At 37.5% G+C, this 16,064-nt stretch overlaps 1 protein-coding gene across 1 annotated transcript in view; it reads left to right on the top strand.

Annotated features, from left to right (window-relative positions):
- Window positions 1-16,064, top strand: part of LOC113054141 (guanine nucleotide binding protein (G protein), alpha z polypeptide) — a 43,584-nt gene that overhangs the window by 18,073 nt on the left and 9,447 nt on the right. Inside the window, exon 2 of the mRNA XM_026219490.1 lies at window positions 4,989-6,289. Within this exon, the coding sequence (XP_026075275.1) occupies window positions 5,567-6,289 (723 nt within the window). The 5' untranslated portion in view covers window positions 4,989-5,566. The remainder of the gene's footprint in view (window positions 1-4,988; window positions 6,290-16,064) is intronic.

The raw sequence follows: 16,064 nt of genomic DNA, 5'->3' as shown, positions 1-16,064 counted from the left end.
ATGCCATTGCATGTTATATAACTATCTGTTTATTGCATAAAGCTGGACTTGTTCTGGGGAAAGTAGAGTAGAGTAAAGTAGTCTGTAGTGGCCAGGGTCACATGGGTGACCAACTCATTAAAAATACACCCTCCGTGTTCCTCAGAATGTATTCATCTGACAGGTACAATGAATTGCATTTGTTTCAGACATTTATTTTTACTTCCAATTTATTTCAGTCTCTGCAGTGGAACGGTCGCTATCATCAAAGACCGTGTCTTAGCTAGCTGAGTTTGAGTCAACATTTGACATTTTTCACAATTCAGTGAATTCCAAATTGATATAACCAATTGCAAGGTTATAGCTCACAATTATATCTTTCAGAATGTCTAGATAGAAAAATGTCATAATTGTGAGATAAACTCAAAACTGCAAGAAAAACTCAGAATTGTGGGGAAAATGTCATGAGATCTAAACTCAGAATTTCGAGAAAAAATAAAAAACAACTCAAAATTGTGAGATGTAGGCCCAGAATTTCAAGATATAAACTGAAATATGAGAAAAATGTCAATTTCTGTGTAAAATTATAGAGGTAAAATGGGCTGGAAACTAGTTTTGTGTAAACATTCTCCTATTCTATATCATAAAACGTACAAATCAAACATTCTGCACAAGAGTGTGACATTAAGCATTCCTCCCATGTGCAGCTTTTTGGAAAATCATTATAATTACAGGTGCATTAAAATCAAGAAATATGTGGGTCGACAGCAGCTAATCTCTGGAGGCGTAAGGGAGCCGTTGGGGTCCGATTACCTCAGCGCTCATGAGAAAACATGAGTCTGGCTTTACCGTGAGACCCCTGTCGTTCTCCATGCACTCACACATTCGTTCATGGCCTTAGGACACATTTCGGATAAACCTTGCCAATGCTTTTCTGATGAACTCAACAAAGTGTTTCTTTTTGTTCTGATACTTAGTCAATCGACAGTGTTAGTTTAGACACCAAGGCATGGGTTGTGTTACGAAAGCGGAAATGGTAAAGCGAGACTTGGTCTAGCACATCCTGTATTTCTATAACCATTCCAACTGTGATCCTAGTCTCTGACAGAGGTGAAATGTTGCAGAATAATCACCTATCATAAATACACTCCAATTGCCAGATTCGCTCTAAAGTAATTATATAAATGGTATTAGCTCTAAAAGCATCACCACTTGACTGATGTAATGCTGAACTGGAAGAAATGCAGAAATGAGAGCAAGCATACTTTTTGTATATTTATGCCACTTTCCACAAACAGGGTACAAAGTAGGTGCCTTTTTCATTTTTCATAACTAATTATTGCATGAGCTGTTTTATTTTCTATTTATTTTACATTTAGCTACACATTTATTTAAAACTCACAATTAAATTTTACTGTCTGATGGACAAATAAACATTTATTTGAACTTTAGCTTCAAGTTTACTAAAACTTAACATTTTGATTTTACTGTGAGATAGAGAATTAAGAATCAAATAACTAAATATCTGAATAGTGAGGGTTTTCTAATAAAGTGCAGATATAATGTGCAAGCAATGGCTCCACCCGAACAGAAACAGATTTTTTTTTCTTTCTGCTTAAAATTTACTTTTAATTTTACCCATGTTTATTAATTTTTGTAATAATTATTTGTGATCAGACATTAATTGGTGGACCCTCTGCAGTGCCGCTGCGGACCCTTTCTTTATGGGACCCATAAATCTCTGAGTTGGGAGTATTTACTTTATAAAAAAAATTTAATAGTTAAAAAAAAAAAAAAAAAAAGTGCAGTTATTGTCTCGTTTTTTGTCTTGTCATGCTTACAAAAAAGGCCTTGGACAAAAAAAAAAAAAAAATTACAATTAAAAAGTGTGTTGTATTTAGAGTGTACACAGACACTGCTCCACTATGCTAGCACAGCAGCTAGCTGAACATGGACGAGTTTGAACAGTAAAATCCTCCATATACCTTCTTTTGTGTGCGTCGTACTTTGCTGTGTCTTTTCCCCATCAAATCCTGCCATACATTTGTGCAGTAATCTTTCTAAGAGCAGGATTGTGTCTGTGGACAGATCTTGGAGATGTATTCTCTCTCTGTGTGACCGGTCTAGGAATGTAATCTCTCCGCCGAAACTAGGCCATGGCGTGATTTCACATTTGTTAGCACACGGCCTGTCAAAAAGAGCATCCATTTATTACGTTGCCCCCCAGGCTCTTGTGTTCTAACAGATCACCTTAAGAGCTCATCTACTGCCTTTCCAAGGACATATTTCATGACAAAAAATTTTTAGGGCTCACATCATATTGAGGGATCCTTTATTCATATATTGTTTGGGATGCTTTCAATAATGAATGTCATAATGCATTCAAATGCCGTCAGACTGAAGAACAAGCTGTTATGCGAGGATATAAAAATTACTGGTAGGGTTTTTTGCTATGGTTAACTGTGAGCTATCCTGTTGCTAGGGTGTTCTGTGTGGTTTTCAGGGTATTGCTATGGTGTTGCTAGGGTGTTTTAATGGGGAGTTTCTATAGAGTTGTTTTGTGGGTGCTTTGGTGGTTCTTTGATGTTGCTATGAAGTTCCCAAAGTATTCTGAGTGGTTCTTAGGCCATTGCCATGTTGTTGCTAGGCTGCTCTATGTGGTTCTTTGGGTGTTGCTAGGGTGTTATGAGTAATTGCTACGGGGTTGTTATGCAATTGCTAAAAGGGATGTTCTGATTGGTTCTTCAGTTGTTGATGAAGTGTCCTGAGTGCTTTTTACGATGTTGCTATGTTGTTGCTAGGGTGCTCTGCGTAGTTCTTAGGGTGTTGCTATGGTGAGAACTACTAAGAACTACTGTTTTGAGTAGTTGCTATGGTGTCACTATGCAGTTGCTAAATGGGATGTGTGGTTCTTAGGGTGTTGCTATGGTGTTTTGAGTGGTTTCTATGGTGTCGCTACTCAGTTCCTAAATGGGTGTTGTTATTGGTTCTTTAGTTGTTGCATGAGTGTTCTGAGTGGTTGGTGTGGTGTTTCCATGCAATTTATGGTGTTCTGGGCTATTCTTACAGTCTTGCTATCCAGGTTGCTGGATAGTTTCTATGGGATTGTTCTGCTGTTGTTAAGGTGCTCTGAGTGGTTCTCAGGGAGTTGATATGTGATTGTGAAGGTACTCTGTGAGGTACCGTCTCTTGAGTGTTTGAGTAGTTGTTAGGCTCTTTCTGAGTGATTGTTACTATGCAGTTACTAAGGTGGTCTGAGTGGTTGCTCTGCTGTTGCTAGGGTGTTCTGGGTTGTTGCTATACCTATGCTTTATTATTCAGGCAAATATAAACGTGCTCAGTAAGATTCTCCTCACATTGTTGCTTCATCATGACAGTAGATGACTTTATGTGGTAAAAGATGGTTTGTTTTAGTTGTTTACTAGTTGCTGAAGTTGAATTACTGTCCATTATTTTGGCCCTTTCACAACAGACCGATGCATACAATCAAGCTTGCATGGCTAGATGCATTTGTGTTCACATAACTTGGATAAGAGTTTGTTGCAAATCTTTTGAAGAATTCATTTTTTTTCTTTCTGTTCTTTTTCTTTTCTTTTTTTATCTTTGCAGTGGGGCCAGTAACTACACTGACCCAACTGAGTCAGCAGAAAATGTTCTTATAGAACGTTTTTCTAAAGAGGTTTGTTGCATTTGTTACATTGGAATGAGTTGGAGAGAGGCACCTGCTTGTCTGAGCCAGTTATTTTCCACCATGACAGTAAATAAACCGTCCACCTGCTATCAGTTAGCTCAGTGGTTGTGGCTCAGGGAAAGGGAGAGTAGAATGGGTGGTACCTTTTGCTTCAGGGAAGGACATTCATCTCACATATGTTTCCATTTCACACCCTACCTGCCTCTGCTTGTGTGTGTGCAGATGTGTCTGTTTGAGAACAAATGTGTGTGTGCGTGTGTGTGTGTGTGTGTGTGTGTGTGTGTTGGATCACCTCCTTGGCAAACCTGAATCTATGGTTTGAGAGAGATGTCGGTGACTTGGGAGAACATGATGGGACAGGCTTACTATGAAGAAGGTTAGATTTTTTTTTATACAAACCATGACCTAAGGCATGTGTGTGTGTGTCTGTGTGTGCGTGTTTGAGAAAGCAGAAGTGTGAAGCAGAAGTATATTGTAGAGCTAACAGAGACTGGCTGTGCTAATGACCATGTCTGTTCATGTTTTGCCCGAGTTTACTCTGCTTATATTTTTCTGGTGGGCACAAGAAAGCAATTGGTGTGATCTTTCATGGGTTTGTGAGAAGTATACACATGTACATTTGTTTATTCTGCATGTGTAGTTCAAGTGTTTTTGTTGAAAAGATTTCTGTTGTGTGCAATAGAATACTAAATCTAAGCCAACACTAAATCAACCGATTTACTTTCATAATGCTGCCAAAAAAGGTTGGTCTTAATATGTTTTTCTCACATCACCAAGGCCAGTGTAGTCAGTAGCCTAATAGCTTTTTACAGTAGGCATTGTTTTAGGGGTTCATCTGTAGGAAATATAGCTTTTTTTATATTATAGATTTGAAAAGAAGCGTTATCTTTGGGTTTCATTTAGGAGCTCTTGATGGCAATCTTGACCTTCAGCCTACAAGCCCAGGTCAAAATGCTTCCTCAAAAGTGGGTGCCAGCAGTGTTTTATTCCCATCTGACTCCATCCTGGTAGAAAACACTCAACTTCACAATCCAATCAATTACATTAAAACTCAAGTTCTACTCTAAGTCCTAGTTTTTTTCTCATTGCATATTCTGTTTCAGAAATATGTCAAATTACAGATGTAAAACTGGGCTGTATTATGTATTATGTTGACTTTAAAGTTAAGAACTGTGAAGTGATTAATAGTTAATTTTGTGGGAGCATCGTCCAGTCCAGACGGTTTAAGATCTCTCAGACAGAAACTTTCTTAGAATTCTCAATTTTATTTTCCCTCCCGTTTCATGATTTTGAATGTCTTTTTTTTCTTTACCTGCAGGAACATGGGCCTTTAGCTGCCTCACTGGCTTATGCAAGCAAGACAGTCTAGTACACAGGCACCAAACGAGAACCAAGGTCTGACATTCCATCGGATGGAAAGTGCCTGAAGAAAATTAAAGGAGAGAGGAATTGAGAACAGATGAATCAGTCACAGAAATACAGGGAAGCACACTGGACGCCATGAGGGAGGAGAGTGAAGGAATTTTACGGTTTCGACTTTCTCTTGATGAACACTGACAAGTCCACTTAAAGCCTGCCGTGCTCAGGGGAGAGAGTCCCCTGTTATAATTCCCAAGTCCTTGGGATCTTGAAGGCAAACACACCCTTATGCCAGGGCCTGAGTGGGTCTTCCACAATGTCATGGTCGCATTGAATGCCAAAACATCAACCCTTGAAAGAAAATACTGTAGACTTGGACAATGCATGTTGTCTAACACCATTCTGAAACTGGTTTCCGGCAAAAGCTTCCTCTAGTATCAGCTCATCTGTATCACCATATCTTTTTACATTGCATACATTTACCGTCCACTCTCCCACTTCCTGGGTTTGCCAGCTCAAGTCCAGGTGCAGTTGACCATGGGGTGCCGGCAGAGTTCAGAGGAGAAGGAGGCCGCCCGGCGCTCACGTCGCATAGATCGACACCTCCGCTCAGAAAGCCAGCGGCAGCGGCGTGAAATCAAACTCCTGCTGCTCGGCACAAGCAACTCTGGCAAGAGCACCATCGTGAAGCAGATGAAGATCATCCATAGTGGAGGCTTCAACCTGGAGGCCTGCAAGGAATACAAGCCCCTCATCCTCTACAACGCCATTGACTCGCTCACCCGCATCATTCGCGCCCTTGCCACCTTGAAGATCGACTTCCACAACCCCGATCGGGCTTACGATGCAGTGCAACTCTTTGCCCTCACCGGGCCTGCCGAGAGCAAGGGTGAGATCACACCAGAGCTCCTGGGGGTGATGAAGCGCTTGTGGGGCGATCCAGGGGTCCAGGAGTGCTTCTGCCGCTCTAATGAATACCACCTAGAGGATAATACAGCCTATTATCTAAACGACCTGGACCGCATTTCTGCGCCAGAGTACATCCCAACCGTTGAGGACATTCTGCGCTCACGTGACATGACCACTGGCATTGTTGAGAATAAATTCACCTTCAAGGAGCTCACCTTCAAAATGGTGGACGTTGGCGGCCAACGTTCAGAAAGGAAGAAGTGGATCCACTGTTTTGAGGGTGTGACTGCCATTATATTCTGTGTGGAGCTCAGTGGCTATGACCTCAAGCTTTATGAAGACAACCAGACGGTAAGGAGAGTCCAATTTTGTATTCGGGGCTTTAGTGCAGACAGATAATGCAAGCAGCGACACATGAACCCAATGTTATCTGCACTAGGCTATGCACATCTCTAGAGTAAATTCTTCCCGTCTGTGGCACTGACAAACAAACTGCTTTTATCATCTTGCTTCCACATTTCCTGCAGTACACACACTTCCAGTTACATTCAAGCTGTTCAAAGACCTAAATGACCCGGCTAAATGACCAGCATAGCTTGTTGTGTTTTAAACTCTGACTAAATTAACCATCAAGAATACATTGGTCACCTTAATTCATCAGAAAAATAATGTTGGGCGACCAGCCAAGGGTAGGTGGTTTACCAGCTTAACTTTGAGCAGTGCTACGTTGCCTTAGTATGACATAACGCTTCCTAACTACCATAGTATAATGCATGGTTGAAGAAATTAACTAACTAGCCATCGCTGTTATCAAAAACTGTAATAACTTTGTTGCACATCCATAATTCCAAACATGCTAACAAGAACCGATGCTTCTTACCACAGGTTAAGAGCTGTACTGTTGTTCTAGCCACATAACTTTGCAGTGCTGATAGCCTCGTGGGCAGCATGCAGATATATTGTTTGATTTCCGCCTCGAGGTCCTTTGCCGATCCCATTCCCTTTTCTCTGCCCTGTGCTTCCCTTTCTGGTCTATACTGTCATATCCAATAAAGTCATAAAGAGTCTGAAAATATACATTTCAATGCTGTTTTTGCGAATGTTCATTGGAATTATTGTTCCAGGAAAAACTCAAAGTCTTTGAGCTATGTTTGTAATGACGGAACTTGTGACGATAATTGGCTAACGACACACTTGGGAAATGCACCCCAGACTGGGAGACCACGGTAAACTAGCTAAGACCAGCAAATTAGCTAAGGCGTTTTTTTAAAGAAGAGTGGGCAACTATTAAAATTCATGCCAGCATAAGCTGGTCTTCCAGCAGGCTTCCCATCAAATGATATTTACAGAGTAAACCCGATTATATTTTCCTTCAATGTTAATTACAGGTGTGCTTGTTTTAAGACTTGGAATTAACTTTTATAAATGTCTGTCTAACCGCATACATTCTCTCTCCATGTGGTAGAACGAATTGCTTATCAATGAGTTCATAGACTGCACACCTGTGTGTGCTATGCTAAACCTTTTCCCTCGACTCTAACAATAAGAACCTCCAAGTATTGCATTAGCCTGGAACATCAATTCATGTTGGGAAGTTAAAAATAAAAGTGTCTTGGGGGGAGGGGAGGTGCGATGTACAAGAGTGATAATTGAGTTCATAGTGTAAGGTGTCAGGGTGTCCCCGCGAGAATGATCAGATTTAGCGCTGGGGAAAATCTCTGATGTGATGGGGATCACAGAAAGTTTAGCATGTTTTCTGCTAGAAAGTTTGAAAGAAAAAAGAAGTAACAAGTCAATGAGGAAGTGAGGAAACTGAAGGAAGGAGTTAATGCTTCGCTATGGGAGTGGTTCAAAGAAAATATATTGAAGGGGGAAGGGTGAACCTCCTCCAACAGTTTTTGCGGATTTGCGGTTTTATCTGGTTGAAAACAATTGCAGCAGTCAGAGATAGGCGGAGGTCATCTTCAAATATAATTTATTAGCCTCAGTCTCACATGTCTATATGGTTTGTTGATTTTTTTCGTGATAGAAATGAAAATGGATTGTATTTTCTTTACACAAGTTCCTGGTTTTACAGTATTGAAAATGATTCATCGATTAGCTTTAGGGTTAGCATATCTTGAGTATACTGTTACAGAGATATTTTATACGGAAGTAAAATAGCTTGCTAACATCATTTAATGTTGATTTTAAAAGATACATTGAATAAATATGATCCATCAGGTTTCTTCCATTGTTCGTAAGAAATATTTTTTTGTTTTGTTTTGTCTTCCTTGACCATCCAGTTAAGGCTCGTGGAAAATCTGGGCTAGACTGGGCCTCGCAAGTTTTGTAAACATACTCTAACAGCTAGATGAGTGTGTGTTTGAGCTCCAGGGTCTGGGGTGAGCCTCTGAATTAGATTACTCAATAAGCATTTATCTCTGAACTGGCCCACATGTGTTGTCACTTGCGTGCTGCCAATCTGCTCTGGTTCTGCCAGTACGGAGAAGAATTTCTAAAATGACACATTCACTCACTCGCATTCGTCGGATAAGGCACAGGGGATCAGCACAGTCACCAAATGAATAGAAGAGAAATAGAGTGACGGTGCTCTGAGGTATGTAGTTAATAGCAGGAAATCTTGGTGACTTGTGTGTTAAATATAGACAATGTTGACTAAGAAGACAGGGACGAGCAAATGACACTAAAAGCTTTCGTGCTGCAGTAATGTGTCTAGACAACCACAACTGTACATAGGATTTTTGAACACTTATATAGGAAAACAGGACTATATTAAAATGTCTGATTAAATGAACAGCTGTTTTCGCAGCATATTAAACCATTATACAGCTACAGGCAGAAGTGCCATGTTCACTCAGAAAGATTTTTGAGCCGAGTGGATTTTGAATGGAACAAATAAATGAGTCACACAATTGCTGAATAGTCATAAAATAAGGTCAACTAGTTAATCTAGATTTTTTTTCATTGTATTTTAAGAAAACACTTTTAATTTTAGGCTTTAATTAGTATGCTAACAGTGTTTTGTGTCATAGCGGTTAGACAATTTGCATAGCAAAACCCTCTGGGTTTTTGTGTTTTGTTTTTTAAATTCATCCCCTTTAAAAGACCTCTCCTACAGCAATAAACGTTGCTCAAAGAAGGGTGTCTTTGGCTGTTTGTTGCATCCCAAGGTTTTTGAGTATCCTCTTGCATTTGATATCAATTACATTAAAAAAAATGAAATTAATACTTGATAAGAATTAATAATTAACAGTAAATACATTGATAAGGTTACAAATGATATCTGTTTCAAATACACACTGTTCCTATGAACTTCAAAAAATCCTGAAACAAAAAACTGTTTCCACAAATATATTAAGCCACACAATTATTTTTTACATTGAGACTTAAAACAAACAAACAAACAAAACAAAAAAGTAAATTAAATGGCATGTATTAACTAAAAATATATATTAATCTGGTCTCACTAAAGTCTCTCTCTCTCTCTCTCTCTCTCTCTCTCTCTCTCTCTTTCTCTCTCTCTCTCTTTTAGTTTTAACTCAACCAATGTGCTATTCTTGCTAACACAGAAAAGAAAATGTGTTGATTTTTTTTTGCACACTAATGTTTTATAGTTACACAATTTTTGTCAAGAGAGTTATTTCTGTGCTATTTTTGAACTAGTCTCATGTAGCCAGACCTTCAGATTGACGGCTGAAGGTGTTGATCAAGGCCCGCCCATGAGGCCGTTTGACAGACATGTCAAACAACCAATCACGTTTCGTTTTGGTCATCGCAACGTTTAAATGTCCCCACAATTAAAAAACTCTCGGACGTATTTTAAAGATTCTATGCCGTGAACTTTAAATATCTCGCATACTTTTCACAAGCGCTCGTCATTACAGTAAACAAAGGCTTTCTTTTTTCATGAGGGAGTTTGGCGTTGCGACATCTTTGTTTCCAGGCGGAACGTTAAAGAACACAACAAACATGTCGCGCTGAAATCCAGCAAAGGCGACTTTATTCAACCAATCCGACAACGACTTCGAAACTCCTGAAGTGTCTCCATATTTGTATACCATATGCATCAGATGTTTAACCAACGGTTCATGAGCGTGACTTCTGAGGCTGAGAGTATTTTTAAACCGACCATGTATGCAGTAAAAACACAGCAAACTCACATATTGTTTATACAGAATTTATTCAACCTGCTAAGAAGTCAAAGTTAAAAAGTAAACAATCTAAATATAGTAATTTAAACATTAAAAATTGTTGCTTAAGTTAAAAGTTCTTTGAGTAAATGATTAATCAAGTTTGTTTAAAATAAATAAATAAATAAATGAAGTATTTGGCAGATTCTTAAACACAAATCATTTTTATTTACGTTTTTTCATCAGCATACAATGATGGGATGAAGCCTCTCGTTTATCTCTTGTCACGTCAATAACTGACACAATCGCTTCAGGGGAATCCTCCATTGAAATCCACAAGAGTGGAAATAAAGACACCTTTGTTATTTATACACATAATGAGTATAGCAAGCTAATGTTGGTTAGAAAGCAAAAAAAAAAATACTTTAAGCGTCAGAGATGACGTAAATGTCTTTGAGCATTTTACAAAATTTGTGGCATCATGAGTTCTGTTCATTATCAGCGAGAGAGAAATTGGGTGAACAGCATGAATGATTAATTAAAAGAGATTCCACTCACAATAAATCTAACAAGAGAAACCATAAAGCTAAAATTAGCTGACTTGGGCGTGGCTCACACCGCCATCGTGAGGCAGTTTTCTGTGTATGTGTATAATGCTCCTCAACCGTCCACAAATGATCACAAAATACTTTTTGAAAGTTTCTAATACCAAATACGAAAATTGTTCTTACCTCTATGCATGGAAGTTTTTATCTGATGAAGCTCCCTTCCGACTGTTTGGGACATCTGGAAAATCGATTGTCCAGAGAAGAAGAGGTGAACTGAGATCTGCATCCTGAGATCATCCATGTGTGGGGTTGCTTTTCAACCGATGGAGTGGGCTCTCTCATAATTCTGTCCAAAAACACTGCCATGAATAAAGAAGGGTATTAAAATATATATATATATATATATATATATATATATATATATATATGATATGCTTATCACTGTTTTTCAGTATACCATAGAAATGTGGAAGAAATAATCTACAAATACTGAAGCAGCAAATATTGCAAAATACAAAATGTATGTCACTGCCAAAACTTATGGCCATGACTGTCCAGCTACAGGCAGAAGTGCCAACTCACTCAGAAAGAGTTTTGAGATAAGTGGATTTTTCATGGAACAAATAAATGAGTCACAATTGCTGAATATTCATAAAGTAAGGTCAACTAGTTAATCTAGATTTTTAAATGTATTTTATGAAAATAATTACCAATTTAGGCTATAATTAGCATGCTGACATTGTTGCAAAACCCTCTGGGTTTTTTTGTGTTTTGTTTTTTAAATTAATCCCCTTTAAAAGACCTCTCCTACAGCAATAAACGGTGCTCACAGAAGGGTGTCTTTGGCTGTTTGTTGCATCTCAAGGTTTTTAAATATCCTCTTGCATTTGGTACCAATTACATTTAAAAAAATGAAATTAATACTTAATAAGAATTAATAATTAACAGTAAAGACTTTTATAAGGTTACAAAAGATATCTGTTTCAAATACACACTGTTCGGTAACACTTTAGAATAGTGTTTCTTACTAAGTGCATAACTAATAAGAACCAACAGGTGATTATTCATTAACACTTAACTCACTACTGTTAACTACTAAGGAAGATGTGTTAACTAATCAGTATATAATATAATTTTATGATTGTGTTAAGTTACAGTTATTTAATCAATAACTAATATATTCTGTCATACCTCCTGAAGAATTACTATTTATTTATTAGTTAAAGTTCAAGAAAAATAGCTATGAAATAACTACTACTGCCAATTGTATGCAAATAGTCACTATAATAATCAGGCTGTGGCCCACAAATCAAGTACTTGAGTATAAGTACAGATACCCCAATAAAATATTACCTAATATTAAAATTACAAGTAGACCTATTAGTTTTCAAAATTACTTGAGTAAAAGGACAAGTACAAAGTACTACTACAGTGGCAACTTTGTTACAGCCCACTGATTATCCTATAATGGAAATTAAAAAAGCATTTTGTTTGCTTCTAAATGTTTAACTTTTGATTATAAAATGTTTGATAAATTAGTTTAAATGTGGGAAGTATACATGTTAAAATGGAATAAAATATGCTGTATTAAATGTTCTCGTCTGAAATAAAAGGCGCCACTGATATAGAAGAGCGAAAGCAGCATGCGTTCAGCTCATATTCTCCAAAATGGCGCTACAGTGATGAGGAGAGAAACAGAGGAGACAATTTGTTGTATCAAGTTGTTATTTTAGTTTTCTTCTTGTACAATAAGTATTCTCATTTTCTTTATAATGTTGTGGTTGAGCCACTGTTGACAGATGTCATCAGACTAATCTGACGATGTCTTTCATTCTTTTCTGGACCTTGACAGTTTATTTATTTGACAGTCTATGGGACAGTCACAGGCCTCCCGGGTTTCATCCAAAATATCTTAAATTGTGTTCTGAAGATGAAAAAAAGCTTTTACGAGTTTGGAACGACATGGGGGTAAGTGATTAATGACAATTTTCATTTTGGGGTGGAGTAACCCTTTAAGCCACACAATTGTTTTTCAGATTAAGACTTAAAAAAAATAATTATATATATATATATATATATATATATATATATATATATATATATATATATATATATATATATATATATATATATATATGTCATGTATTAACTAAAATCATATATTAATCTGGTCTCATTGCTCACTAAGTCTCTCTCTCTCTCTCCCCTTCTCTCTCTCTATATATATTTAATTTAATTTAATTTAATATACTCTTAAAAAGGTTGTGTTGAAAATATCACAACCAATGTTGTTTCTTAACACACCTCTGTGTCTAGTTAAGGACAACACACTTTGTGTTTCTTTTAACTCAACCAATGTGTTATTCCTGCTAACACAGAAAGTGTGTTGAATTTTTTTACACACTGCTTTAAAGTTACACAATTTTTTGTCAAGAGTGTTTTTTGTGTGTTATTTTTAATCAGACCTTGTATGTAATAAAAACACAGCAAACTCACATATTGTTTAGAGAATAAACAGAATTTATTCAACCTGCTGAAAAGTCAAATTTAAAAACTAAACAATCAAAATATAGTAATTTAAAAGTTCAGTGATTAATCAAGTTTGTACTTTTATTTATGTATTTTTTAATGTAGTATTTGGCAGAATCTTAAATACAAATCATTTTTATTTACATTTTTTCATCAGCATACAATGATGGGATGAAGCCTCTCGTTTATCTCCTGTCACGTCAATAACTGACACAATCGCTTCAGGGGAATCCTCCATTGAAATCCACAAGAGTGGAAATAAAGACACCTTTGTTATTTATACACATAATGAGTATAGCAAGCTAATGTTGGTTAGAAAGCAAAAAAGAAAAAAAAAAAAAAAGAAAAAAAACATACTCGTCAGAGATGATGTAAATGTCTTATTGTATAAATGGCATATTGAGTTCTGTTCATTTTCAGCAAGAGAGAAATTGGGTGAACAGCATGAATGATTAATTAAAAGAGATTCCACTCACAATAAATCTAACAAGAGAAACCATAAAGCTAAAACTAGCTGACTTGGGTGTGGCTCACACCGGCATTCGTGAGGCAGTTTTCTGTGTATGTGTAAAATGCCCCTCAACCGTCCACAAATGATCACAAAATACTTTTTGAAAGTTTCTAATACCAAATACGAAAATTTTTCTTACCTCTACAAAGAATCCCTTGATGATGAAGAGTCTAAGCTTGAGGAAACTTGCTCTTGAGAAGAATAATGGTGAATAAATGTGTGTGTGATAATTAACTGATAATTAACACATATCATGGTGGACACAGCTGAAAAAAAAAATACAGAATCACAATTGGAAAAAAGGATCACCCCCCTCCTAAAAATGATTTGTAAACTCAGTCAGGTGTAGCTAATCACCTTCTCAATGGCCCACAAATCCATTTGACTTTCAACTGTGGTCAGCTGTGCTCATTTGGATTAGCTCAGTATGAAAAGAGCTTTTCTGGAGCATTTCAGCCCTTGGTAGTGCAACTGAAGCAAACAATCAACTATGGGTGGCAGGGCACTGTCAGAAGATCTCAGGGATAAAGTTGTGGAGATGGATACAAAAACATTCAAAGGCTTTATCAATGCCTAGAAGCACAGTGAAGTCTATCCCTGGATCAGGACTTTGCTCCAAACTGATGAAAGAGCCGGAGGAAACTGCTCAGAGAGGCGACCAAGAGTCCTACAGCAACTCTGAAGCAGTTGCAGGAATTTATGACAAAGAGTGGCTATATATTAAGTTATATAATGATAATAATAATAATTAAAAAACAATAGATACATGATGTTTCTGGAAACACATTTGTAAGGCTTTTCAAGTTTTTCTAGAACACAGTAAACACTCGGTACCTTCTCCAGATAATGAATTATCTGTGTATCTATGCATTTCCAGCTGTCGAGAGCTTTGTAAAATACAGTTTGATTCAGGCTTAAGTGGAATGATAATTCATATAGGGTGGTTCACCAGAAATCTAGGAAACATTTCAGTTACAGCATTAAAAGCATGGCTACACTTTAGCTTGGAGACCAGTTCTAACTATTAACTATGACTTTTGACAAAATAACCCCGTAATTTGCTGTTTATGAATAGTTAGTAAGGAAGATTTTAAAGGGGGAGTGAAATGCTATTTCATGCATACTGAGTTTTTTACACTGTTAAAGAGTTGGATTCCCATGCTAAACATGGACAAAGTTTCAAAAATTAAGTTGTACGTTTGAAGGAGTATTTTTGGAACAGAAATACTCCTTCAAACGTACAACTTAATTTTTCCGGTTTGTCACAAGTTTCAGAAAGTTTTTTTCGAGTATGGCTCTGTGTGACGTTAGATGGAGCTGAATTTCCTTATATGGGTCCTGAGGGCACTTCTGCCTGAAGAGCACGCGCTCCCGTATAGCAGAGCACTGAGAGCACAACAGACATTCACTGATCAGAGCGAGAGCGTCGCGAAATGTCACAAAAGAAGTGTGTTTTTGGTTGCCAGGGCAAGACAACCCTGCACAGATTACCAAAAAAAACAGCATTAAGGGACCAGTGGATGGAGTTTATTTTTACAGAGCATCAACGGAGTTGTGCAAGTGTTTTTGTTTGTTCCCTGCATTTTGAAGATGCTTGTTTTAAAAACAAGGCCCAGTTTGACGCCGGATTTGCGTATCGTTTATTTCTTAAGGATGATGCAATCCCAACGAAAAAGGGTCACGATCGTGTTTTGGAACCGCAGGCGGTGAGTAAAACTGCTTCAAATATCTCTGTGTTGTTAACTTAGCTATCGGCGTGTAAGCACATCAGGTAAACAACATGCAATGTTGTCATCAAACTGCACTTTCCACATGTACAGCTTAAAAAAAAAAAAAGACGACAAAGTGGAACTTAGTCATTTTCCAAAACCGCTAAGCAAATATATACAGTTTCAGTACAAACCACATAGAGACGTCGTTGCTGAGGCTGCTCTTGTTAAATTTCAGCCTCTGGATCTGATTCTGGATCATAAATATACGTCTGAATCTGACTGTTAGCCATGGTTTGTTTTGGTTGTTTTTTTTCCTCAGCTTCCAAACGCTCTCAACGCAAAAGCCTACTGGCGCTCGTGATTCTTTAGCTCCGCCCACACGCCACGCCTCCAGCCGGTCGTGTTTTTCCGGGAAAAATCGGTACAGACTATCTTTCTCTTATGAATATAATAAAACTAAAGACTTTTTGGAGTTATGAAGGATGCAGTACTACTCTATAGGTACTCAAGATTAACAGGATATTGAGTGAAAACTAGCATTTCACCCCCCCTTTAAGCTTAGGAACAAGGAAGGATTAAGGGATCTAAAATATGGTCATGCAGAAAAAGGCATTAATATGTGCTATATAAGTATGAATAAACAGCCAATATATTAGTAATATGCATGCTAATAAGCAGCTAGTTCATAGTCAG

Source organism: Carassius auratus, chromosome 35, assembly GCF_003368295.1.
Source record: "Carassius auratus strain Wakin chromosome 35, ASM336829v1, whole genome shotgun sequence".
Lineage (NCBI taxonomy): Eukaryota > Metazoa > Chordata > Actinopteri > Cypriniformes > Cyprinidae > Carassius > Carassius auratus.
The sequence above is the reverse complement of the archived record's forward strand: the minus strand, read 5'-3'. Positions and strand labels throughout refer to the sequence as shown.